This window comes from Oncorhynchus clarkii, chromosome 16, assembly GCF_045791955.1.
Source record: "Oncorhynchus clarkii lewisi isolate Uvic-CL-2024 chromosome 16, UVic_Ocla_1.0, whole genome shotgun sequence".
Taxonomy (NCBI): Eukaryota; Metazoa; Chordata; class Actinopteri; order Salmoniformes; family Salmonidae; genus Oncorhynchus; species Oncorhynchus clarkii.
The window spans coordinates 34,769,209-34,796,917 of record NC_092162.1 but is presented as its reverse complement, the minus strand read 5'-3'; the positions used below and the strand labels follow the sequence as shown (position 1 = coordinate 34,796,917).

Here is a 27,709-nt window from a genome sequence, read left to right as displayed (position 1 = left end):
GAACATTGGTACATCCCCGTTCCCACTTAGATTTCTTTAGATTACTATCCCCAAACTCAACAATCGGTCTGTTCTGCTCGCTCTTGCTCTGTGACTCCTAAACCCAATGAAGGATAATGATGTTAGCCATGTTCAGCTACAATCCCTCCCGCATCCAAATTTGTGGACGGCAGCTTGGACACCCTGTTGATTGGGAAGTCTGGGAATCTGCTGAACACCAGAACGCTGTAATTTATGGGGATTGGAGCTAATACCGAGGCGGACAATTCGCACACCTGCTGGTGAAACTTGGATAGGGCTGTCTGTCTGTCTGGGCGTCTCCATTGGCTTGACAGAACGGCTGGATTCACAAGGAAATTTGACCATCTCAATTTTGCTCTTCCCTGCCTCCTTTTGGATTATGGACAAAGCTAATTTCTCATCTATAATTCATGTCACATCAGACACTGTCTTCATGTCACAACTGCACACACAACATTGAATACAAACAACCCTTTTACCGTAATCGAAGTTGTAACTCGGGTCTGCGTGCAGCTGTTTTGAAATGGCCTTTAATCAATTCGCTTCGAGACATTGGTCGTCTGGAAGACCAGGACGTGCGCTCCACTGCTCTAACATGTACTCTGATCCGAATCTTTTTGTCACCAATCACCCAAACGGTGCATCTTGCGCTCCGAGAATACAGAGACATAACACAAGCTGCATGCACAGTGCCTTCAGAAAGTATTCATACCCCTTGACTTATTTCACATTTTGATGTTACAGCCTGAATTCAGAATTTATTAAATATATATATTTTTTTACACAATATATATTCTAAACACAATGCCCCACAATGACTTAGTGAAAACATGTTTTTGGAAATATCTCATTTACATAAGTATTCACACCCCTGAGACAATACATTATAAAACATTTTTTGGCAGCGAGTCTCTAAGAGCTTTGCACACCTGGATTGTGAAATATTTGCACATTATTCATTAAAAAATGACTCAGCTTTGTCAAGTTGGTATTTGATTGATTTAAGTCAAAACTGTAACTAGGCCACTCAGGAACATTCAATGTCATCTTGGTAAGCAACCTTGTGTTTTAGGTTATTGTCCTGCTGAAAAGTGAACTTGTGTCCCAGTGTCTGTCGGAAAGCAGACTGAACCAGGTCTCCACTAGGATTTTGCCTGTCCTTAGCTCTATTTAGATTTTTTTTATCATAAACTCCCTAGTCCTTGCCGATGACAAGCATGCCCATAACATGATGCAGCCACCACCATGCTTGATAATATGAAGCGTGGTACTGAGTGATGTGTTGTTGCATTTGTCCCAAACATAACGCTTTGTATTCAGCACATAGTTCATTTCTTTGCCATTTTTTGGCAGTTTTACTTTAGTGCCATATTGCAAACAGAAGGCATGTTTTGGAATATTTTGTATCTTTACAGGCTTCCTGTACAGTATTGCGGAGCAACTACAATGTTGTTGATCCATCCTCAGGCTTTCCTAACACAGCCATTAAACTCTGTAACTGTTTTAAAGTCTACATTGGCCTCATGTTGAAATCCCTGAGCGGTTTCCTTCCTCTCCGGCAACAGAGTTAGAAAGGACGCCTTTATCATTGTAGTGAGTGGGTATATTGATACACCATCCAAAGTGTAATTAATAATTAATATCTCACCATGATCAAAGGGATTTTCAGTGTCTGTTTTTTTTTAATTTACCCATGTACCAAAAGGCAAGCTTCTTTGCAAGGCATTGGAAAACCTTCCTGGTCTTTTTCATACATTTTTTAAATTATAGTGAGTCCATGCAACTTATTATGTGACTTGTTAAGCACAATTTTACTCCTGAACTTATTTAGGCTTGCCATAACAAAGGGATTGAATACTTATTGACTCAAGACATTCAGCTTTTCATTTTAAATGAATTAGTAGACATTTTGAAAACATAATTCCACTTTGGCATTATGGGGTATTGTGTGTAGGCCAGTGACAAAACATCTACATTTAACCCATTTCAATTTGGGCTGTAACACAACAAAAGGGTGTCAATACTTTGTGAAGTCACTGTACCTCCTCTTGATTGGCCCATCAGCTTGTTAAATATGTGGTCAGTCCAACTCCTTTGGCTCCTTAATGGAGTCATTTCAAAGCTCTCTGGCAGCGATGTTAACCTTTTGCAATATCAGCATTAAAAATTGATCAGAGATGAGGTTTGATGTGAACTGAGGATTTTATTTGGGTCGTGTTGGCTCGACAGTGAGTGGATCAGAAGAGCAACGGCTCAGTGGCGCCCTCTACTGAATGGACTCCACATGGTTTAGGTACTGTAGATCACTGCAGGAAGATCATTTGATTGCCCCTTTCCGTACCACGTCTAAGAGAGAGGGGGAGAGGGAGAAAGAGAGAGATAGAGAGGTTGTTTTTCTTTTTCCCAGTCCATCACTCAGCCTTGATGTGCAATGGAAGAGGGCTCAAGCAGACCTCTGGGCTGAAGTAACCTACTTGGCTACGGTGTCATGTTGCTCACGAGGGCAGAGCTGACAGAGACCTGGGTGACCCTGTGTTCTCTGAGGGGTTACCTCCAGACTGCAAGACCAGAGCAGATCCCCACCACGTCTGTGTGTGTGAGTGTATGTCAGAGAGAGAGACTGAAATAAATGCACAGTGTGTGTTTGGGAGAGAGAAATGTGTCTGGTTCGTGTTTGTTTGTAGGTGTGGCACAATGAGATGGTTTGCTCATGCCTTTTCTGTATTACTGCAGCTACTTTATGCATCAGTGTGCGTGTGTCTACGCATGTCTGCGTGTGTGTGTGCTCATTCATTCATGTCTATCCATTGTGTGTGTGTGTGAGGTATTGATCGGGGGAAAGAGAGTGAGTGAAAGAACATAAATATTTGATATACGCCGCCTTGCATCTGTGTTGCTCGGATGATCACTTGCTATTGTGTTGGTGTAAGTAGATATTGACGTATGGGGGTGTTTCAAAACAAGGCGGGACCGCCCCACGATTTTGACCTCATAAGTGTCTTAACAGAAATGTAAATAGTTATTTAAAAAAGCACATCAAATTACAGGCTATGGATTTAAGTGCACATTTGTTCTCCCCAGACCTGCGGAATATTCAGTTGTCTGTTATTTATCATGGGGGAAAGGGGAACAAACACGTGGCACGATGTCATGAGCGAGGCAAACAAAAATCAACAGTTTGAACATGTTTTTAATTGAATATGGGCTTATTCATGTGAAGTGTATAGGCGGGGTTCTACAAAGGCACATTGCCAGCAGATTAGCATTTGATTCCCCCTTGGTTTATTAATTCACGTCATTAAATGTTAGTTTTTTTGTGTGTCAGAAACCTTTCAATTGACTTTGACTTGAATGGGAGTTTCTTTCTCATTCGGATTAAACGATGGTGTTCACATCTTTGACACCAATCCCTCTAGTTTTATTATTTATTTCACTGTTGCTGCCCTCCACCCCAACAGGACTCAAGTATTCCCTGAAGCTTTTATTTTCCCTCATCTTTCCCCTTCTCCCTCCCCTCTTTGTTAAAGACAGACCCTATCTTTCACTCCCCCTCTCCTCACCACGCTGTCTTTTCGTCAGAGCTGAGGCAGGCAGGGAGAAGCACTGCTCCGAATAGTGACGGTGATCAAGAGACGACACACTCAGCCGCTGTTGTAAAATGCAAGAGGTGGACCAAGTGTCAGGCGCCACCGCTCGCCTTCTCTTTCATCTCTCACTCTATCACTCTCCCGCTCTGCTCTGGTTGGCTCTATCTGCAGCCCGCTGGCTGGCTTCTCTCTCTCTCGCTCGTTGGCTGGGGCTTGGCTGGCCGAGCAGCGAAGTGTATTGACACAGTGGACTACCTGCTGCCTGGGGACTGTGTGCGCTGTGAGTACTCTATGAATACGCGGAGCTCCAAGTTGTTGTTTTGGCTGCCAGTGAATGGCCTTGTCCCTCGGAGGAACAACTTGAAGGTGAGCGTCAGGAACCGGGAGTAGCTTCTGGAAGAGGAACAGACAGGAGGAATGGATGCTTGAGAAAAGACCGAGATTGAGCCAGCTTCTCCTCAATGAGCAGCTTCTCCTCAATGAAAAATGTGTGAATAAGCGACAGTTTTTCAGAAAAGGAGAAAACCAAGTGACACTCTCGGACAGAGTATTTTTGGATGAATATGCCATTGTGTGGACATAAGGAAAGATAGAGAAACACAGCCTTCAGTGATTCTGTTAATGTCTTAACAGTCTTTTTATCTCTTTTTATCTCTCTGTTTCTTTGTGTTTATTTTTCTCCAGTTAGTGTCGGCTGTGGCTTGTCACTTCTGTATAGCCGGTCTCTGGTGGAACAGCGCTAAGGAGAAGGCGACTTGCGCTAAGGGACAGAGAAGGGGCACGTAAATAGTTTCCCTCCCAACTTCCCGCCACTCTCTACATTTTTTTCTGACCTGCTTTCTCTGGACCCCAGGGGTGGCCCCCAAATGCGAGTGGCAAGGGAGCCATATTGTTTTGAAACAAGGAAAGGGGGTAGTGGAAAATAATATCCCCCTTCACACTCCTGAGAGCATATGGTTTAGCGAGTGGTGGCCAGCTGCTTACTAGCCACCCGCTAATTACGCTAGCGCGACAACAGGGGCAGCTCTGTGCTCGGAGGAGACAGTCGTGTTACTGCTGGCTTTATTTTGGTGCTGACTGGAGCTATACGGAACAATAAGCTTGCGGGCACAAAGAACACAAAGAAGCAGTTGTTCTTGTTTTACTTGTAGCGTTTTGTAAGGAAAAGAAAAGGAGGCTGCTAATGGATGTCTTTACAGCTTCAGAGCTCCCGGAGCTCTAGCCCCAAGGCTCCCAGTTTATCAGCCACAGGAGGCTGAAGGAAGATGCTCCCCGCCAAGTCACCAGGGGCTACTCTTGACGAATGCTGTGGCAGCACAGTGGTGCCTGGTTTATTTTGTCTTGAGGGCTGCCGGGAGACCAGTGGGAAGTGGAATTGTTGACCAAGGCGGTGAAGAGATCAAGGAGGCTCCTTACTGTGGAATTACTTTACTTGAATTACTTTAACTTTCAGGTGCACATACGTGTGGTTGGTTCACACATACACTTTCATACTGTATGTTTACTCACTCCCCACACATACAATCTGTCGTGGTCCCCTTCCAGTGCTTGGATTAAAATGGAGGTAGTGTGGGCAGGTGGGGGGCTGTAGGAGCGGAGGCCCAGACCCGTCTGTCCTCTTCCCACAAATGGATGTTATTAGTTTCCAAAATTAGTTGCCTGGAAACCTCTAAAAGCTTCTGGCCGTGTCTTTCTGAAAGCAACTGCAACTCCCTCCCCACGGTGGAACACAGCTTGAGTCAGAGCTGAATCTACCAGCCATTACCCAGCCTATCATTCTCTCCTCCTCTTGTCTCGTTTCGCGTGTCATCTTTATTCCGTGGTTCTTCATCTCCCACCCCGTTACCCGTACCTCCCCGTTGGGGACAGACTCTGGAAGTGGAGTATGACCAGCTGCCATTACCCCACGCCGCCCCCGGAGCGGGACCGGATGTACCAACACAAGGTGTCCCTGGTGGTGCGCTACTTTATGATCCCCTGTAACATATGTCTCATCCTGCTGGCCACCTCCACGCTGGGCTTCGCCGTGCTGCTCTTCCTCAACAACTGTACGTCCACCAATACTACTACACACACACACACACACACACACACACACACACACACACACACACACACACACACACACACACACACACACACACACACACACACACACACACACACACCCTGTTACAACGTACTCCCTTGGTCTCTCTGTAGCCAGCATGTGTCTGTGTGTCTTGGTCAATAGTGTGAAGGCTTTACGTCAGTGCATTTGCTTGCCAGATGTATAAGTATACTTGGGGGAATGCTGAATGAGTATGCAAGCATGGCTTTTGGTAAAGTAATGGGTCAGTAGGATGTCGCTTATTTGACATAGACTGTACAACACCATAGAGTGTTTGAAGTCTCTACTTCAAGATATGAAAGACTGGTCCACTTGACCTCTGCCGGCGTATCTGAAAGGCTGAGGCTGAATGAAGTGTGTGTGTGGGGGGATCTCTCAGCTGCTAAAAGTCAGCTTTCCTTCAACGCACAGCCCAAGCAGCCTTCCTTTTGAGTCCTTTCTCTCCCCCAAAGCCTTTGGCATTTACTTTGAACTGTGGGATAAAGTAGCCAGATGAAATGACTTTGGACGAGAGAGAAAGCTCTTGGCATGGACAATGTCCCCACTTGGAGTGGTTATCGGCCTAAATTAAAAATGGTCTGATGGTGAATTAGCATCTTTCTGTGCTTTGCCTGGTGGCTGGTATATGAGCAGCAACATTACCATTAAGCGACACTAGAGTGACCTTTTGGAGAGCGAGTGTGTTCGCGGATGACATATTGTCTGTAAGTTGTATAATGGGGACTATCTGTCTTCGAAGTTACACTTAATTGGTTTGTGTTTTACCTGAATTACAGTTTTCAGGAAAGTCTTCAAAGCTTTATATCAATGAGTGTTAATTGGCTCTGTGCAACAGGATTAAAATAGGAACACCCCAGTATCACTGGAGTCCCAATTTGTTTCCTGACACCCACATAGGTGTTCCATCACAGTACCTGCCGTATGCATTTTCAGCACTGCTTTATTCAGTGTCATGTGCATTAGACATTCCAGGCTATTTCTGAATACTAGAATCCTGTGTCAGATGTGTTGTCTGAGCAGAAGGTTCAAGATGAATCAACACCCAGTCAAATACAGTTTAACGCTGAAGGCGTTTAAAACTGTCTGGAGTATAATTAAAATAGAATAATGCATTAGATTATTAAAGGGGCAGTTCAGTTAAGTAATTTCCTGTTCTTTGGTTGATATTTCCATACTATGAGGTCCAAATAACACTCTGAAATTGTAAAAGAGCTGTTTGTAAAAAAATGCCCGGAGTTTCAACCTGTTCAGGTGTGATGGCGTTTTTGGCCCAGATCATGACATCACAATCTGATCTGAATTTTCTAACCAATGAACATTCATTGTTTATTTACATATGTATCTTTCTACTTTTAAATTGGTATGCGGAGTCCAGACGATCCTATACGTCAATCAAGGCTGTGTATGTAAATATGTAATCATTTGTTTCGACACCCACACAATCAGACGGAGCATTTCAATGGCACAAGGAGGCTTAGGGAAAGAAATTAAAAATATTTTCATGAAATAAATACACACAATTCAATTTCAGTTCAGAAAGTACTGCAAATTCCATTTCAAAATGTTTCTCAGTGAAGACAATTGGAATTGGAATTTCAGTGTAAATCCTGAATTGACTGGAGTTGAAATAGAAATGACCCCAACCCTGGTACTATTTGACTATAACAGTACATAACACATGCATTATTGCAGCAGGACCATGTATAAGGGAGAAGACAATTAGCTAACTCACCGATTTGGAAAGAAAAACCCTACATGGGGGTGGGATGTGATCCAATCGTTTTTGCTGTGTAGAGGTTGTCCTCTTCAATGGATATTTCATTCATCATATGCCTATTTGAGGTATTTCTTTCAAATGTATTCGTGAAAAGGGTTGCTAGGATAATAATGAAAAAAAAACCTGAGTATGTTTCTTCATAAAATACCAATTATTATTGTTCATTCTGGTGAGCTCTATTGGACCTGTCATCACTCAGATGCTCCATTAAAACCTGTTCGATAAACCCAAGCCAGAGGAGTATCATCTCTGCACTTTTTTGGAGCAACTCAATTACTGTGGCTCACCTCATGGGAAAGTCCTTCAGTCTTTCCTTAACTAAAAAACCCTTTCTAACTCCCTCTCTCTCTTTTATCTCCTCCAGACAAACCTGTTCACTTCACACCAGCCCAGCCTCCTGACGGTAAGTCCTCTGGGAATTCTCTCACTAAAATTACCCTACCTTCACTGGCTGATCACATCGTTTTGGCTCCCCTACCAATAATGACTTCACTTCTCTCTGGCTTTGAAGCGAGCTTCTTCACCTCTCTGAAGGCTGATGCTTTCAGTTTGGACCACCACCACCATAGCATGGGAGACACGTCGCCGCTTCTGGTCTTTGATAACTTAAGGTGTCTCTTACCTGCCAGACTAGAGTGTTTCCAGCCTCATGACTCAGTAATACTAGTAGTTCTTCCCTCTTCCCCATTCAGAACCTCACTCCTCTCCTCCCGTTAGCTGTTGCCAAATGTAGGCCAGGGACACACGGAGGTTCCAGTTGTTCCACTACGCCCAGGCCTGATATACGCCTCGCTTTCCGGCCTAATTCCACAGATGGGAATCTCTATGCAGGGCTATTGTTTGTTTGCTGGGCGTGCTACGAGAGCCATTAATTTATTGGCAAATGGCGGATCTCCACACTCTTTATTTGGAGGGAAACAGCTGGTTTCTAGCTCCGTCATGAATATTTAGGGTGGCAGGTAGCCTAGCAGTTAATTGCATTGGGCCAGTAACCGAAAGGTCGCTGGTTCAAGTCCCCGAGCCGACTAGGTGATAAATCTGCCTGTGCCATTGAGCAAGGCACTTAACCATAATTGCTCCTGTTAGTTGCTCTGGATAACTGATGTAAATGCAACAAGCTCGTGAAACACTGTTTGGTACAGACCAGTGGACTCCTGGTAGTGCTGAGATGTGTAGCTTTACACACAGTGTAGGGGCTACAAAGCCAAAGGTTGGCTCATGATCCAAGCCTCTATCTACAGAAGCTGTGAATAAAAGCACTGCTGGGGGCTAGACAAATCTGTCCAATAATTGCTCAATCACTAGCTTCAGACATTGGCCATCGGCAAAAGCTGTTTGTGAGAAAGGGAGCTGTTGTGTTAAAATGTATCACTTTATAGCGGCTTTAGACAACAGATATGATTGTCTCACTGAGCCATAACAATTACTTTTGTCGGTGTGAAATAGTGTCCGCGGTATACGGCTGCTGAGTAATTGAGCTTGATTGAAGCGTTTCTCAACTTCGCCTCACCTTAATACCTGTTGAGAGGAGAGAGATGTCTCCGGTTTTCCCTCCATCAAAAGTGAGATGCTCCAAAGGTCCAGTCACGCAGCATCATGAACCGCCGCAGATATTTGTTTACTTTTTAATGACACACGAGATTGCTTCGACAAGTGATTTCGTGTCACCGAGCCAAGTTAAGTATGTGCGGGCGAGAAACTGAGGGCAGTCAAGTGAGGCAATGCATCTTTCCCCCTCCCTCTGCATTTTCCCTCAGAAAACGGTGGCTCTTATCGATCGCCGCCGCGCTCATATGGAAGTTTTGGCTTGTCTGAAGGGCGCAGTTTGTTTCTGCACTAGTCAAGCGTTTAAAAGGCTCTGCTGCCAGCCTTAATTACATTTCCAATAGTTGTGTAGGCTCTCAGTCAGCGGCAAAGGATTGTTTTTATGGAAACATAAAGGAGCAGCAGTAGCCGTCTGCGGTATTCAGTTGGCTCTGAGGGACACAGTGTCTGTGGGTCATTTAGATTCTGGTGAGAATAGTGGGCCAATTAGAGATGGCCCTAATACACTAGCCACTCTCACAATACTTGCTGAATGTTGTCCTGTGGGGACATGGTGGTAGATGCTCCAGATCCAAGGCGTGTATGTAGCTCCACCATTAGTCAAATATGTTCAACAGAAGGGGGCCATTCCACTGAACTTGTCCTCAGTTCCAAGGTCACACTCCCACATACTTAATTAACCAAAATCAGAGAGAAGATATTAAAGAATTTCTTTGTCTCTGAACTTGTGCAGACGATTTCTCCTAGTTAGTGAGGAGAGGAGAGATAGAGAGGTGTTTTTCTACTGGTAGATCAGAACTAGAAAGCCTATAGAAGGCCACTGAGGTTCTGCTGTCTTTGCATCGCATGTCGAGAGCAGTTGCACAGTATTTGTGGAGCCCACCACCTACAGTTAGACAGCAGAACCTACCCAATAAATGAGTGCTCATCACCAGTCGAAAAGTGAGTCACAAAGCACCCTTTAATTAGTCTCTCTCTGCTGCAGCCCAAAGCGCTCGGTACACAATAATTAGTGCCTGTCGTCTCCAGATAATAACAGGACAGTTGTGACCCAGCCACAGAGAGCCTCAGTCCGTCGCTCGACGTAGAACAACACGGGTTGGACTTTGGGGAAGGGTCTATTGCATAGAGCTGCGGTTAGCTAGCCAAGGTTGTCAGTGTCATGTTTATAATGAGAGAAGTTTGCATATTGTATACACACACTTCTCTGGCTCTCTGCCTTGGTCTTTGCTATTTTTCCTTTCTAACGTATTGTAAGGTTCCTATTTGACAGTCCGATTGCTATAATGGCATATTATATGGTGTTAATATGATTATGATTTTACTATTATATTTGATATTATGGCTTTCAAGCCAGTGACTCAAGCAAGAAGAGCACCAGTTGGTCGGGTCCTGGCATTTGTCTTGCCACCTCTTGTCAGTGAACTCTCAAGTGAAGTGATGACCAACAGGTGACAGAGAGGTCTACTCTCCCTCAAAAAAAAAAATTATCTGGACGAAATTGGGCCACAAAGACAAAAACAAGAAAACCAAATGGGAAACCTGAGCTACCTACAGTCAGGATTCTTCTAGCTAGCTGTCCCCCACACACCTCTCCTGGCAGTAATGAATACACCAGCTGTGAATCCTTCAATTTGGCGTTTGTCACTGAGAGTGTCCCCTGGAGGATACTCTACCAGCAGACATGGGTGTTTGAGTTGAAAAGTGATTTGATCGAGGACTGAGAGGGTTTCTGCAATGAAGGTGATTGTAGGATTAGTTACCCTCATCCCAGAACACTTCTGCCTCTCAAAAGATGTGACAAAACTTTCTCTGTAGCAGTTTTGAAAGATCCCCATGTCCTCCCCTCTGTCCACAAACGCCACTTTGATAAAAAAAACAGTTGAAGCTTTCCCTGTGTTCTTGACAGTACGCCTCACTCAGAGAGGCATAGAGGCAGAATTCATGATTACAGTTGCCTATTTTTACTTAAATCTTCTTGTCAAAGATTTATCACAAAGAGGCCACACATCAACCTCATCTTTTTTGGGGTGGGATACTGCGGATGGGGTCATATCAAGATATCAAAGGACTATAAACGCTCCTCTATACCCCAGATTATAATTTTGTTCAGTGAGAAACGAGATTGGCTTGTCATTCCTAGCCCTCGACGAGAAGCATCAGCGTGTTTCTTGCCTTGACGTTATCAGGGCAAAGTTTGTTGCCCTCCAAAGGTATACAGACGCATCCACCCAAAACTGTACTCTCTGTACCTTTCTCCCCCGGAAAGTCTGTCGCTCTTCTGTACTTCTGTGGCGTCAGCAGACGCTTGCATAAGCATCTTTCCGTATACACAGCAGAGCTCGACTGGAAGCGATTTTCGGCAACCAGGAGGAACAAATCAGGCGAGTTTTGACATCTCCCCCCGTCATCAGCCATCAGACTCTCTGACAAGGCTCCCACTCAGCCTCACTGAGCAGAGGTGTGATGCGCCGCCGAGTATTGATTTGCGCTCTGAGAAAGGAGAGACAGAAATATATGTGGGTCAAAAGGAACATGCCAAGACTGGCAGGGATTCACCCCGCTGAGCCGATTTGTTCCTGATTCCTTGGCCAACAATAATTGTTGATACTGGCAGCGGGGGCATTTTGACATGCCCAGACATGTCGGCCCGATCAAGCTTGCCTTGCCCTCGCGAAACCCCCACAAACAGCCAGTGTATGAAGGTGTTGTAGCATGTCAGAGAGTGGGTAGATCAACTCCTGACGATGATGGGGTTGGATTTCTGGACAACAGACATCTAGCCTATCCCTGTCATACCTGAAGTCTGAAATACAGTCAGGTTCATAATTGTTGGCTTGATAAAGATTAGCAAAAAATACTGATATTTTCAAAGAAATGGGAAAACTGTATTATTTTATCCTTATTTTTATTTATTTATTTATTTCACCTTTATTTAACCAGGTAGGCAAGTTGAGAACAAGTTCTCATTTACAAATGCGACCTGGCCAAGATAAAGCAAAGCAGTTCGACACATACAACAACACAGAGTTACACATGGAGTAAAACAAACATACAGTCAATAGTACAGTAGAAAAAATAAGTCTATATACAATGTGAGCAAATGAGGTGAGATAAGGGAGGTAAAGGCAAAAAAAAAGGCCATGATGTCAAAGTAAATACAATATAGCAAGTAAAACACTGGAATGGTAGATTTGCAGTGGAAGAATGTGCAAAGTAGAGATAGAAATAATGGGGTGCAAAGGAGCAAAATACATAAATATAGTAGGGAAAGAGGGAGTTGTTTGGGCTAAATTATAGATGGGCTATGTACAGGTGCAGTAATCTGTGAGCTGCTCTGACAGCTGGTGCTTAAAGCTAGTGAGGGAGATAAGTGTTTCCAGTTTCAGAGATTTGTGTAGTTCGTTCCAGTCATTGGCAGCAGAGAACTGGAAGGAGAGGCGGCCAAAGGAAGAATTGGTTTTGGGGGTGACCAGAGAGATATACCTGCTGGAGCGCGAGCTACAGGTGGGTGCTGCTATGGTGACCAGTGAGCTGAGATAAGGGGAGACTTTACCTAGCAGTGTCTTGTAGATGAGCTAAAGCCAGTGGGTCTGGCGACGAGTATTAAGCGAGGGCCAGCCAACGAGAGTGTACAGGTCACAGTGGTGGGTAGTATATGTGGCTTTGGTGACAAAACGGATGGCACTGTGATAGACTGCATCCAATTTATCGAGTAGGGTATTGGAGGCTATTTTGTAAATTACATTGCCAAAGTTGAGGATCGGTAGGATGGTCAGTTTTACGAGGGTATGTTTGGCAGCATGAGAGAAGGTTGCTTTGTTGTGAAATAGGAAGCCAATTCTAGATTTAACTTTGGATTGGAGATGTTTGATGTGAGTCTGGAAGGAGAGTTTACAGTCTAACCAGACACCTAGGTATTTGTAGTTGTCCACATATTCTAAGTCACTTATACAGAGAAATAGATTTTTAGTGGTATAAAGTACTACTTAGGTAGTGTTTTCGGTCTGTACTTTACTATTTATATGTTTGGCTACTTTTACTCCATACATTTTCCCTGACACTCAAAGTACTCGTTACATTTTAACAGGAAAATGGTCCAATTCACACACTTATCAAGAGAACATCCCTGGTGATCCCTACTGCCTCTGATCTAGTGAACTCACTAACCTATGTCTGAGTGTTGGAGTGTTCCCCTGGCTATCCGTCATTTAAAAAAATAAAATACAATTATGCTGTCTGGTTTGCTTAATATAAGGAACTTGAAATGATTTAGACTTTTACTTTTGATACTTAAGTATATTTAAAACCAAGTACTTTGACTTTTACTCAAGTAGTATTTTACTGGGTGACTTTTACTTTTACTTTTACATTTTCTATGAATGTATCTTTACTTTTACTTAGTATGACAATTTAGTACTTTTTCCACTACTGGAGATTTTGTTGAACAAGTAATAAAAAAAAGATGTGGGTCAAAATGATTAGCACCCCTATTTTCAATACTATAGCACCCTCCCCTTGCAAGGATAACTAACTGAGCCTTTTTCTAAAATGGTGTATGAGTTAGAGAACAGTGGGAGGGTTCTTAGCCCATTCATCCATACAGAACCTTTCAATGTCCTTGATATCCTTCATATGCACTTATGGACTGTCCTCTTCAATTAAAACCACAGATTTTCAATAGGGTCCAGAGGCTGAGATGGCCATTGCAAAATGTAGATTTTGTGGTCAATTAGTGTTACGACTTCTGCCGAAGTCGTTGCCTCTCCTTGTTCGGGCGGTGCTCAGCGGTCGACGTCACCGGTCTTCTAGCCGTCATTGATCCCATTTTCATTTTCCATTGGTTTTGGCTTGTCTTCCCACACACCTGTTTTCAATCCCATTCATTACCTGTTGTGTATTTAACCCTCTGTTTCCCCTCATTTCTTTGTCAGAGATTGTTTATTGTCAGCGTTGTGTTTGTTGTATAGGTGTGCGACGGGTCCTCGTACCCACGTTTGTTAATATTCTGTTCTTATTAGTGTTATGGAGCATGTTAACGTGGACATTCATTAAAAGACTCCGTTTGACTCTCCTGCGCCTGACTTCCCTGCCACCTATACACACGACTCTGACAATTAGGTTGGGGCTATTGTTTTGCTGGAAGATCCACTTGCGGCCAAGTGTCAGCCTCCTGGCAGAGGAAACCAGGTTTTGGCAAAAAAAGTCCTGGTAGCCTACTTGGTAATGTTCATGGTTCAATTAACCTTAACAAGGGCCCCAGGACCAGTGGAAGCAAAATAGCCCCATAACATGAAAGATCCCCCACCCTATTTCAGGTATGAATGGAGTACCTAATTTTCTGCATATGTTGTTCAATGCCAAACCCACCACTGGTGTGCATGGCTAAACAGCTCTATTTCAGGTCATCTGACCACAGCCCCGGTTCCAATCCAAGTGCCAGTGCCGTTTATCCCGGCGCTGCTATCTATGGTCAGATGAACTGAAAATAGAGCTCTTTGGCCAGGAGGCTGACACTTGGCAGCAATGATCCAGCAAGACAATAACATAGGGATGCAACGATTCACCGATACTCATCGGTGCAGGATCAAATGTTTAAGATATGAGTGCATCAGTCTGTGGGAGCCCAAACCAATCCAAATTAAGAATGCATCTGTCAGAAAACTGATTCAAAACGTATTAATCGGTTCTCTAATATTGTTTTTCTCTTTGTATTATTTCTGAAAACAACTCATCTGTTGACTGAATGAATGTGTCCTCTCCTTCAGTTCAAACTTTTAATCATGTAACTGCCTATGACTGTCGGATAACTGTGTGCAAGACACAGATGCTCCCGCCAACGAGAGGTCGGCCTATCCCTGGTCTTGTAATATGCAATTCATCTGGCACCTTCAGCATTCAGATGCTTGTAAAATGGCTTTCACAATTTCAAATCATAGAATTTATTAGTTCAGTGACAACCAATGTAATTTCCTGGGTCATTGTTACTAAATGCACTGTAGAACATGGTGTTTTACCAGAGTTGTATAGCCTACTAGAGTGGACCCAACTTGTATCCAACTGCTGATTGGGGTTTTCAATCATTCAGATTTTATTTAGATTGTTCAGGTTCACCATAATAAATAGTTTTGGTAGTTTTGCTTTAAAGAGTCAGTGTATTTGGTCATTGTTACATGAGCAATTTCATAAAGGACAACAGTCATTTTTGCATTCATTGCTCAGGGCAGTAGAAGCTCTCTGTCAAATTTCAAATGGTCTAAACCATTTGCTTTCGAGACGGGTAAAATCCCAAACTGCATTATATTAATTGTCTAAATGCCGTGCTAATTTCTAGACATATATATTGACATAGTTTGACATAGTACTAGCTCAAAACATTTTCAATCTGCAAAAATGAAATCAGTGGGTGATTAATGAGTTCAGATAAGTGGGGGGACAAAAACCATACATTTGCCACACCCCTAATCTGATAGTGAGGTGGTAGATGCTCAGTCTGCCCAAGGGCTCAACTCAGGTGCCGAATCATTTCAAACAAAAAAATATTGTTACTGTATCGGAGCCCATGCATCAAGACGCGTAGCGAATCGTTAATGAAAGGAGAGATGCACATCCCTACAATAGCTCCAAGCACTAATCAAAATCCACAAAGAAATGGTTAATTGACCACAAAATCAAACATTTTCAATCTACAGACTTCATCCCCATTGAAAACATATGGTTTGAGTTGAAGAGGGTAGTTCATATGAGCAGACGAATAGCATCTCTGTAGTCACGGTTCGTTGTTAGTTCATTGTTTATTTGTTTTTGTCTTTACTTAGTTTCACTTTCTAATAAATAATGTGGAACTCAACATCCGCTGCGCCTTGGTCCAACATTTATTCTATCGAACGTGACAGATATCAAGGATCTGGAAAAATGATTTATATAGGAATGGTCTAAAATCACTCTCAACGTGTTCTCCAATCGCATAAAACATTTTAGAAAAAGGCTCAGTGTCGTATCCTCACAAGGTGAGGAGGTACTGAAAGGTATTGAAAACAGTGGTGTCAATCATTTTGAGCCCTATCCTTTTCATTACTTAAACAAAATCTCTTTCTCTGAGCAATTGTATTAGTATAAAATAATATTGACCGTACAATATATACTAAACAGAAATATAAACGTAACATGCAATTTCATGCAAATTCGTAACATAACAATTTCAATGATTTTACGGAGCTACAGTTCGTTCATATGAGGAAATCAGTCAATTGAAATCAATTCATTAGGCCCTGACCTATGGATTTCACATGACTGGGAATATATACAGTGCCTTCGGGAAAGTATTCAGACCTCTTGACTTTTTCCACAATCTTTTAGGCTGCAGCCTTATTCTAAAATTGATTAAATAGTTTTTTTTCCTTTTATCAATCTACAAACAATACCCCATAATGACAAAGCAAAAACTGTTTTTTTAGAAATGTTTGATAATTTATTACAAATAAAAAATTAAATTTACATAAGTATTCAGACCCTTTACTCACTACTTTGTTGAAGCACCTTTGGCATTGATTACAGCCTTGAGTCTTCTTGGGTATGACGCTACAAGCTTGCCACACCTGTACTTGGGCAGTTTCTCCCATTCATCTCTGCATATCCTCTCAAGCTCTGTCAGGTTGGTTTGGGACCGTTGCTGCACAGCTATTTTCAGGACTCTCCAGTAGTGGTTTGATTGGGTTAAATTCTGGGCTCTGGCTGGGCCACTCAAGGATATTTAAAGTATTTTCCCGAAGCCACCCCTGCGTTGTCTTGGCTGTGTGCTTAGGGTCGTGGTCCTGTTGGAATGTGAACCTTCGCCCCAGTCTGAGGTCCTGAGAGCTCTGGAGCAGGTTTTCATCAAGGATCTCTCTGTATTTTGCTCCGTTCATCTTCGCCTCTATCCTGACTAGTATCCCAGTCCCTGCCGCTAAAAACATCTCCACAGCATGATGCTTCCACCACCATGCTTCACTGTCGGGATGGTGCCAGGTTTCCTCCAGAGGTGAAGCTTGGCATTCAGGCCAAAGAGTTCAATATTGGTTTCATCAGACCAGAGTATCTTGTTTCTCATGGTCTGGGAGTCTTTAGGTGCCTTTTGGCGAACTCCAAGTGGGCTGTCATGTCCTTTTACTGAGGAGTGGCTTCCGTCTGGTCACTCTACAATAAAGGCCTGATTGTTGGAGTGCTGCAGAGGTGGTTGTCCTTCTGGAAGGTTCTCTGATATCCACAGATGAACTTTGGAGCTCTGTCAGAGTGACCATCAGGTTCTTGGTCACCTCCTTGATCAAGGCCCTTCTCCCCTGATTGCCCAGTTTGGCCGAGCGGCCAGCTCTAGGAAGAGTCTTAGTGGATCCAATCTTCTTCCATTTAATAGTGATGGAGGCCACTGTGTTCTTGGGGACCTCAATGCTGCAGACATTTTCTGGTACCCTTCCCCAGATCTGTGCCTCGACACAAACCTGTCTTGGAGCTCTACGGGCAATTCCTTCGTCCTCATGGCTCGATTTTTGTTCCGACATGCACTGTCAACTGTGGGACCTTATATAGACAGGTATGTGTCTTTCCAAATCATGTCCAATCATTGGACTCCAATCAAGTAGAAAACATCTCAAGGATGATCAATGGAAACAGAATGCACCGTAGCTCAATTTCGAGTCTCATAGCAAAGGGTTTGAATACTTATGTAAATAAGGTATTTTTGTTTTTTATTTTTTATTCATTTTGCAAAAAATTCAAAAAAACTGTTTTCACTTTGTCATTATGGGGTATTGTGTTTAGATTGCTGAGGATTTCATTTAATCAATTTCAGAATAAGACTGCAACGTAGCAAAATGTGGAAAAAGTCTAGGGGTCTGAATACTTTCCAAAGGCACTGTATGTCCATCAGGATTTCCTAGGTTTCCTTTCCGAGGATGTAGGGCTTGCCAGATAGTGACACTAAATTGAGTCAGTGTAGCCTACTGAATTGCTTCAGGGATAGAGACGTTTATTTGGCTCCCCAATTTGCATTTGTAGATTATCTGCAAATAAATTATGAAAACATTTTAAGAAGATGGTGAATCATCACTGCAGGAACAATAGCTAGTGGAGAGTCTCATCCTGGTCCAAATATGATAATTAGGGCACAGAATCCAGGCATTAAAATGGAATTTGACCATTTTCAAAAATGTATTGACCTTATTTAGGGAATCAACTAAATGTATAAAAACATTTATTGATTAGCCAAAGTGTATCATAAGACATGAACACAATGCATCAGTGATTTGTATCTCCTGCAACTTTCTGAAGAGTCAATGAAAATGCCCCTATCTGTGTGTGGGTGTGCTTGTCTATCACTTTGTGTAGCCGTTAGCGATGATGCTAATGAGAACAGTCTTCTGGTAAATGGGAAGGCTTTCCCAAAAACCTTCTCAATTTAATGTTATCCACAAAGTAGCCTATGCCAACCTGGAATAATTATTATTTTCATCAATCCACTGGGTAATTGTTTTGAAAACTGTAGCATCACATGTGCACTACAAAACCACTGTTAAACAACAGCTGCTTGCAAGGTGCACACCAATTAAAGAGTAACTACACCCAAAAATAAATAATCCTCAGATTTTTTTCCAGACCTCAAAAGTGGTCTCCTGATGTGGTTAAAGCATTGTTGTGGACTTACAATATCCAAATGTGTTGGTTTAAAAAAAAAAAAAAACGGTGATTTTGAGAGCAAGACCTACACAAAAACGGTGACAAACTGTAACAAGGCAAAAGAAAACGGTGAAAACAGAATTTGGGAAAGAACAGAATCAGGCAAAAAATAAAACACATTTTATAAGGCTCTACCTAATGATATTGTTTTATGAATTAAACTAATGTAAAATAATAAAGATATGCTGTACTTAGTTCCTTCAGAAAGTATTCACACCCTTTTCCTTTTTCCATATTTTGTTGTTACAAAGTGGGATTTTTTTGTCAACGATCTACACAAAATACTCTGTCAAAGTAGAAGAACAATTCTAGCATTTGTAAAAAAAATAATATATGAAAAATAAAACACTAATAAAAATCTTGATTAGATAAATATTCAACCCCTGAGTCAATATGTGTCCAAATCAACTTTGGCAGCGATTACAGCTGTGAGTCTTTCTGGGTAAGTCTCTAAGAGCACATCTGGATTGTACAATATTTGCACATTGTTCTTTTCCAAATTCTTCAAGCTCTGTCTATTTGGTTGTTGATCTTTGCTAGACAGCCATTTTTAAGTCTTGCCATAGATTTTAAAGCTGATTTATGTCAAAACTGTAACTAATGACAAAACCGTAACTAGGCCACTCAGGAACATTCAATGTTGTCTTGTCCTGCTGAAAGGTGAATTAGTCTCCCAGTGTCTGCTGGGAAGAAGAATGAAGCATGAAGCTGTGTGTTGCTGTATTCCATTTTTTTTTTTTTTTTTTTAACTCCCTAGTCCTTGCCGATGACAAGCATACCCATAACATGATGCATCCACCAATATGAAACGTGGTACTCAGTGATGTTGTGTTAGATTTTCCCCAAACATAACGCTTTGTATTTCATTTCTTTGCCACATTACTTGCAGTATTACTTTAGTGCCTTATTGCAAATAGGATGCATATTTTGGAATATTTTGTATTATGTACAGGATTCACAGAATCTTCGTAGGGAATCAACTAAATGTATTGAAAATGTATGAATTTGCCTACTTTTGTCATAGAGTCACTGATACATTGTTCATGGCTTATTTGCTGCAGCTTTCTGAAGAGGCAAAGAGATTTCCCCTGTGGAATTTAAGGGTAACTACACTCAAAAATCAAACCCTTGTACCTAACAACATCCTAGCAATGCTGCCTTGTCCGGTTCTCTGTCAGTATTACCCAATATTACCTAGGGCCGGGATGACACCAGTATTGCAAAAAAAAAATCCATGCCACAAAAATGGAAACAACGAAGGACACCAAACTCTTTAGTCCTTTCAAATCAGCTGTATGTAATATTGTGTGCTATAGCTTGGGAAATACATAAATGTGACTCTGGATGACAACATAATGATGTTTGTTTCCAACATTTGGGCTGTTTTCCTAAAGAAGTTAAATCCGCTTCTTGTTTTGTTTCCTTGCCACAATACTAATGAGTATTGTGATGATGGTATCGACCCGGCCTTAATATTAGTGAGCTGTAGCCACTAGCACAAGATTTCTGGTATTAACTACATCTACAGTAACCAAGACATATTTTCAGACCACACATAGAGACAGAAACACGCATTCAGACAGACATCCGGCACACATGCAATGCTAATGTTTAATATAAGTGTAAGTAGTGTAATTTTTCGATACTACAAAATGAAAAACGTCTCAGTACTAGAATATTGTTATTTCTGGTTCTTCTATCAAATGTCTCATGTTTGGAAATCAACTAAATGTGTTTTTTATTTTTTTATTTATCCGTTATTTTACCAGGTAAGTTGCCTGAGAACACGTTCTCATTTGCAGCAACGACCTGGGGAATAGTTACAGGGGAGAGGAGGGGGATGAATGAGCCAATTGTAAACCGGGGATTATTAGGTGACCGTGATGGTTTGAGGGTCAGATTGGGAATTTAGCCAGGACACCGGGGATAACACCCCTACTCTTACGATAAGTACCATGGGATCTTTAATGACCTCAGAGAGTCAGGACACCCGTTTAACGTCCCATCTGAAAGACGGCACACTACACAGTGCAGTGCCCTGTGTCATTGGAATATATTTATTTTTTTAGACCAGAGGAAAGAGTGCCTCCTACTGGCCCTCCAACACCACTTCCAGCAACATCTGGTCTCCCATCCAGGAACTGACCAGGACCAACCCTGCTTATTTTCAGAATCAAGCCAGCAGTGGTATGCAGGTATTGAACTTATTAGAAAATGAATTGATTTGCCCAAGTTTAGCCTAGCATAAGACATGAACAGAATGCATCAGTGATTCGCAACTTTCTGAAAAGGCAACGGCACGGGATTGGCCCTGTCTGTGTGTCTGGTGTGCGTATCTCTATCACTAATGATAACTGTCTTTGTGTAGATGGAAAGGCTTTTCCAAAAACCTTCTTAATTAAAAGTTAACTATAAAGTAGCCTGGCAGAATCATGATTTTTTGCATCAATCCAGTGGCCATTTTGTTTTGCAAACTCCCTCACGTGCACTACAGAAACACTGCTACGCAAACAGTGCTAATTGCATGTCCACTTAAATGAACACTAATTAGATTTTTCCCAGACCTCAAATGTGGTCCCCTGGTTAAAAGTTGGATTCCTCAGTAGGGGGAAACTGGTCGCCCCACTACCGTTGTTAATGTTTTTGTTGCTGAGCTGTGGAGCGTCACGCAGCATGGTAAACAATATTGCAGTATATATTGTGTGTAATGATGTTTGAGGGGAAAATAAGTGTTCATTGTTTGCAGTAACTTCTTTGTTATCGTAATATCGCAAATGAAGGATTCCAGCTTTAAGCATTATTGTGGAGTTATTTTAAATTAAAAAGTGTGATTTTGAAAGCAAAAAACCCCCCCACAGACAATTAAAATCAAATCAATTTTGTCCTCCACGCTTTCTTGTATTTGCAGTTTAATTTTGGTGTAAAGTTTTGGTGCTGAGCGTCTCGATACTAAACCTTGTATCGATATCAAAGTAAAAATTCTGATATCGTGACAACAATAAACGTAGGCTCATGTTGCAATAGGCTCTACAACATACGCACATAGAGAGAATGCTGAAGAACAAGGCCTCTGGTGTAAGGGGGTCTTGTGACATACATACTCACCCATCCCACACATGTGCAGTATATTATATTAACCATGAGGAATCCCTTGGTGTCTTGACAGGAGTGATCTCTTCCAGCTGTCTCTCTGAGCTCAATCTGCTCTCTCCAAGCACGTCTTAGCCTCGGTAGGAACCTCCCTAATCCCCGCCTTGCTAGGGGCGGAGCTACAGCAGTGCGTGAGGACCGCCGGGAAATCAGCTATTTAAAACCCCATAAAAATATGTTCATGTAGGCCATGTTTATGGTGACTTTAATTTGCAGACTGTCGGCCACACTTGATACACTAAACTTTTGCCTGTTGGTAGACACGCCATAATGTCTCTTTTTTTAGTAGAGTGTTCAAGTAGAGGAGTTGTAATGCCTTCCTCGACGCGATTGGTCAGAAACCGCGACGAACATAACACGTGATGCAGCATCCTTTGTACGAGCATGTGGGAGGCCAGCAGACCAGTCTTGCCGTTCGGCTAATACTAAATTCTCCAGACCTCCAAAGGAGTGGCGTGACAATAACGTTATGTGGAGGTATGGCTACGCGAGACTAAGCAGGTCTCAACAGACACACACACACACACACACACACGGTCCCTGTAGCCACTCTGACACTGACGACCCACAGAGTGTTTGTGTGTGTTTGTATGTATGGAAGCGTATTTGTGTGTGGAAAGTGAGGCAACACAGGTTTAATTCCTGTCAATTAGTCATAGCTGAACTCCCTGGCCCCCTGAGGTGCACTGGGGGAGGGCCGGACAAACAGTGTGTCTGCAGGTCCTGAAATAACGAGCTGACCTGAGGGAAGCCTCCCAGCCGCTGTGTGTGTGTGCACGTTTTTCTGTATGTGTATGCATGTGTGTATTTGTGTGTGCACGTTTGTCTCTGTGTGTGTGTATGCGCTTGTGTGTTTTCTCGTATGCGTGTTTGCGCATATGCATGAGTGTGTGTTTGAGAGTGAAAAGGGGAGAGGGAGTGAGAGAAGCGAGATCAGAAATCGACAGTATAATATATTTACATGACTGGAGTCAGTGATTTCACTGAGGAGCTCCTTCTAAAGTGGTGACAGACATTCTCCATCATGCTGTCAGTCAGAAACATTTATGACACTAAATATACTAAAGCATGTGGACCCCCCTTCAAATTAGTGGAATCAGCTATTTCAGCCACACCCGTTACTGACAGGGGTATAAAATCAAGCACACAGCCATTCAATCTCATGGACAAACATTGGCAGTAGAATGGCTTACTGAAAGGCTCAACGAAATGTACACTGGTCAAAAAAATAAAGGGAACACTTAAACAGCACAATGTAACTCCAAGTCAATCACACTTCTGTGAAATCAAACTGTCCACTTAGGAAGCAACACTGATTGACAATACATTTCACATGCTGTTGTGTAAATGAAATAGACAACAGGTGGAAATTATAGGCAATTAGCAAGACACCCCCAATAAAGGAGTGGTTCTGCAGGTGTTGACCACAGACAACTTCTCAGTTCCTATGCTTCCTGGCTGATGTTTTGGTCACTTTTGAATGCTGGCGGTGCTTTCACTCTAGTGGTAGCATGAGGCAGAGGAAAGAGTGCCTCCTACTGGCCCTCCAACATCCCTTCCAGCAGCATCTGGTCTCCCATCAAGGGACTGACCAGGACCAACCCTGCTTAGCTTCAGAAGCAAGCCAGCAGTGGCATGCAGGGTGGTATGCTGCTGGCGGACACCATGAGAACGCTACCTGCCCCAATGTATAGTGCCAACTAGAAAGTTTGGTGAAGGTGGAATAGTGGTCTGGGGCTGTTTTTCATGGTTCGGACTAGGCCCCTTAGTTCCAGTGAAGGGAAATCTTAATGCTACAGCATACAATGACATTCTAGACTATTCTCAGCTTCCAACTTTGTTTGGGAAGGCCCTTACCTGTTTCAACATGACAATGACTCTGTGCACAAAGCGAGGTCCATAAAGAAATGGTTTGTTGAGATTGGTGTGGAAGAACTTGGCCTGCACAGAGCCCTGACCTCAACCCCATCGAACACCTTTGTGATGAATTGGAATGCCGACTGCTAGCCAGGTCTAATCGCCCAACCTCAGTGCCTGACCTCACTAATGCTCTTGTGGCTGAATGGAAGCAAGTCCCTGCAGCAATGTTCTAGTGGAAAGCTTTCCCAGAAGAGTGGAGGCTATTATATAAGCAACGGGGGGACCAACTCCATATTGATGTTTGACAAGCAGGTGTTCACATATTTTTGGTCATGTGGTGTATTTCCGTATTCGCAGTACAATTGTGTCTATATTCACATGCCAGTGATGCAGTATTGAAATTGAAATTCCCCTCAACCCCTCGCTTGGCTGCTCCCCTTCCCTCTCACACTTCCCTTTTAATCTTCACATCTCTCCATCCTCCTCTCCTCCACCCCTCCCTTTCTCGTCATCTCCTATTCTCGACTGTGGCCCTCAGGGCTTGTCTGCCCTGGGCAGGGTTTAAAGGCCCAATGCAGCCGTTTTTATCTCTATCAAATCATTTGGGTAACAATTAAGTACCTTACTGTTATTTTTAACAAATTAAATGGTGGTCAAAAATAAACAATAATAGGTTGTTAACAAAGAGCAGTTTTTCAAGAAAGAATTGACCTCGGACTGTCTGGGATCTGAGTGAGGGATGAATTGGACGAGCGTGATGGGAGGGATATGTACCCTGAACTAGCTGTTGTCTATGAACTTATTCCTTATTCCGCCAGACAGAAACGTCTCTTTACAAATGGCTCTTAATTAATAAAACGGCATTATCGTTTAAAAAAGGTCACTATTATTCTAACCTTATAGTGTGGAAATGTATATAAAACACAGGAAAATCACTTTTTTGACTGCACTGTTTTTTTTTTTTAATGATGGTTTCACCATAGGCAGATGGAGTTGTTGGGGGAAAATGGGCTGGATTATAGTGCTGGTGGCTCTTCTACACTGGATAAAAGGGATCTTCCCTCTCCTCTGTTTTCTTTTAGATTATTTTCTATTTATTTCCTCCTCTTGCGCCATAGATAAGTGTTGATACAGTGCTTGATACAGTGCTTGATACAGTGTATGATACAGTGCATGATACAGTGCATTATACAGTGCTTGATACAGTGCATGATACAGTGTATGATACAGTGCATGATACAGTGTATGATACATTGCATGATACAGTGCTTGATACAGTGCATGATGCAGTGCTTCAAATCAAATCAAATCAAATGTATTTGTCACATACACATGGTTAGCAGACGTTAATGCGAGTGTAGCGAAATGCTTGTGCTTCTAGTTCCGACAATGCAGTAATAACCAACGATTAATCTAACTAACAATTCCAAAACTACTACCTTATACACACAATTGTAAAGGGATAAAGAATAAAGCATATGTACATGAAGATATATGAATGAGTGATGGTACACAACGGCATAGGCAAGATGCAGTAGATGGTATCGAGTACAGTATATACATATGAGATGAGTAATGTAGGGTATGTAAACAAAGTGCCATCGTTTAAAGTGGCTAGTGATACATGTATTACATAAAGATGCAGTAGATGAAACAGAATACAGTATGTACGTATACATATGAGATGAATAATGTAGGGTATGTAAAATTATATTAAGTAGCATTGTTTAAAGTGGCTAGTGATATATTTTACATCAATTCCCATCAATTCCCATTATTAAAGTGGCTGGAGTTGAGTCAGTGTGTTGGCAGCAGCCACTCAATGTTAGTGGTGGCTGTTTAACAGTCTGATGGCCTTGAGATAGAAGCTGTTTTTCAGTCTCTTGGTCCCAGATCTGATGCACCTGTACTGACCTCACCTTCTGGATGGTGGCTCGGGTGGTTGTTGTCCTTGATGATCTTTATGGCCTTCCTGTGACATCGGGTGGTGTAGGTGTCCTGGAGGGCAGGTAGTTTGCCCCCGGTGATGCGTTGTGCAGACCTCACTACCCTCTGGAGAGCCTTACGGTTGTGGGCGGAGCAGTTGCCGTACCAGGCGGTGATACAGCCCGACAGGATGCTCTCGATTGTGCATCTGTAGAAGTTTGTGAGTGCTTTTGGTGACAGACAAGCCAAATTTCTTCAGCCTCCTGAGGTTGAAGAGGCGCTGCTGCGCCTTCTTCACAATGCTGTCTGTGTGGGTGGACCAATTCAGTTTGTCTGTGATGTGTACGCCGAGGAACTTCAAACTTACTACCCTCTCCACTACTGTCCCATCGATGTGGATATGGGGGTGTTCCCTCTGCTGTTTCCTGAAGTCCACAGTGCTTGATACAGTGCATGATACAGTGCATGATACAGTGCTGGATACAGGGCTTGATACAGTGCTTGATACTGTGCATGATACAGTGCATGATACATTGCATGATACAGTGCATGATACAGTGCTTGATACAGGGCTGCTTGATACAGTGCTTGATACAGTGCTTGATACAGTGCTGGATACAGTGCTTGATACAGTGCTGGATACAGGGCTGCTTGATACAGTGCTTGATACAGTGCTTGATACAGTGCTGGATACAGTGCTTGATACAGGGCTGCTTGATACAGTGCTTGATACAGTGCTGGATACAGTGCTTGATACAGTGCTGGATACAGTGCTGGATACAGTGCTTGATACAGTGCTTGATACAGTTCTTGATACAGTGCTTGATACAGTGCTGGATACAGTGCTTGATACAGGGCTGCTTGATACAGTGCTTGATACAGTGCTTGATACAGTGCTGGATACAGTGCTTGATACAGTGCTGGATACAGGGCTGCTTGATACAGTGCTTGATACAGTGCTTGATACAGTGCTGGATACAGTGCTTGATACAGGGCTGCTTGATACAGTGCTTGATACAGTGCTGGATACAGTGCTTGATACAGTGCTGGATACAGTGCTGGATACAGTGCTTGATACAGTGCTTGATACAGTTCTTGATACAGTGCTTGATACAGTGCTGGATACAGTGCTTGATACAGTGCTGGATACAGTGCTTGATACAGTGCTTGATACAGTTCTTGATACAGTGATGGATACAGTGCTTGATACAGTGCTTGATACAGTGCATGATACAGTGTTGGATACAGGGCTGCTTGATACAGTGCTTGATACAGTGCTGGATACAGTGCTTGATACAGTGCATGATACAGTGCATGATACAGTGCTGGATACAGGGCTGCTTGATACAGTGCTTGATACAGTGCTGGATACAGTGCTGGATACAGGGTTGCTTGATACAGTGCTGGATACAGTGATTGATACAGTGCTTACAAACTGCTTGGCAGCAAGCAGCAAAATGTCAAACCAACTGAGAGCATAGTTCATCCAATCTGTGGGAGTCAATATTACCATTGTGTTTGAATCTTGTAGACAAGGCTATGGCATGACTGCTAATATTTCCTAAAAGTTTGTTGGTTTCAACTTGTGTGACAGTTTAGGATGATGAACTCAAAAATCTGAAGCAGGGACATTTTGTCGTTTCTCCTATACCAAGTGCCTCATGCCTTTCCAGTTGTGTAATTGTGCCGTCATTATGCAAATGTTGCACGTAGTCAACTGGTTAATTGCTGTCAGCGTTGTTGTGCCGTCTCAATCATCTTCTCTCGTCGATTTACACCTGATTTACTTCATACTCTTGTCAAAGCATATCATGATTTTACTATTTTGACTCTTCCCACAATAGCAGCCTCAAGTCCATTAAGTGAACACTAGTAATCTATTGGATTTCTAGATGATATCGTCCTCTCAAACCCATTTCAGCTCTCAAACTGTTTCAAATGCCATGGAGGCTCCAGCACAGCTCTGACGCAAAGCTTTGTCTTTGAAAGCCCGGAGGTCAAATTATACACACACACAAACCA

At 42.7% G+C, this 27,709-nt stretch overlaps 1 protein-coding gene across 1 annotated transcript in view; it reads left to right on the top strand.

The window, feature by feature from the left end:
• LOC139368345 (agrin-like) overlaps positions 1-27,709 on the top strand; it is a 445,616-nt gene that overhangs the window by 147,484 nt on the left and 270,423 nt on the right. Inside the window, exon 3 of the mRNA XM_071107109.1 lies at positions 7,860-7,898. Coding sequence (XP_070963210.1) covers positions 7,860-7,898 — 39 coding nt within the window. The remainder of the gene's footprint in view (positions 1-7,859; positions 7,899-27,709) is intronic.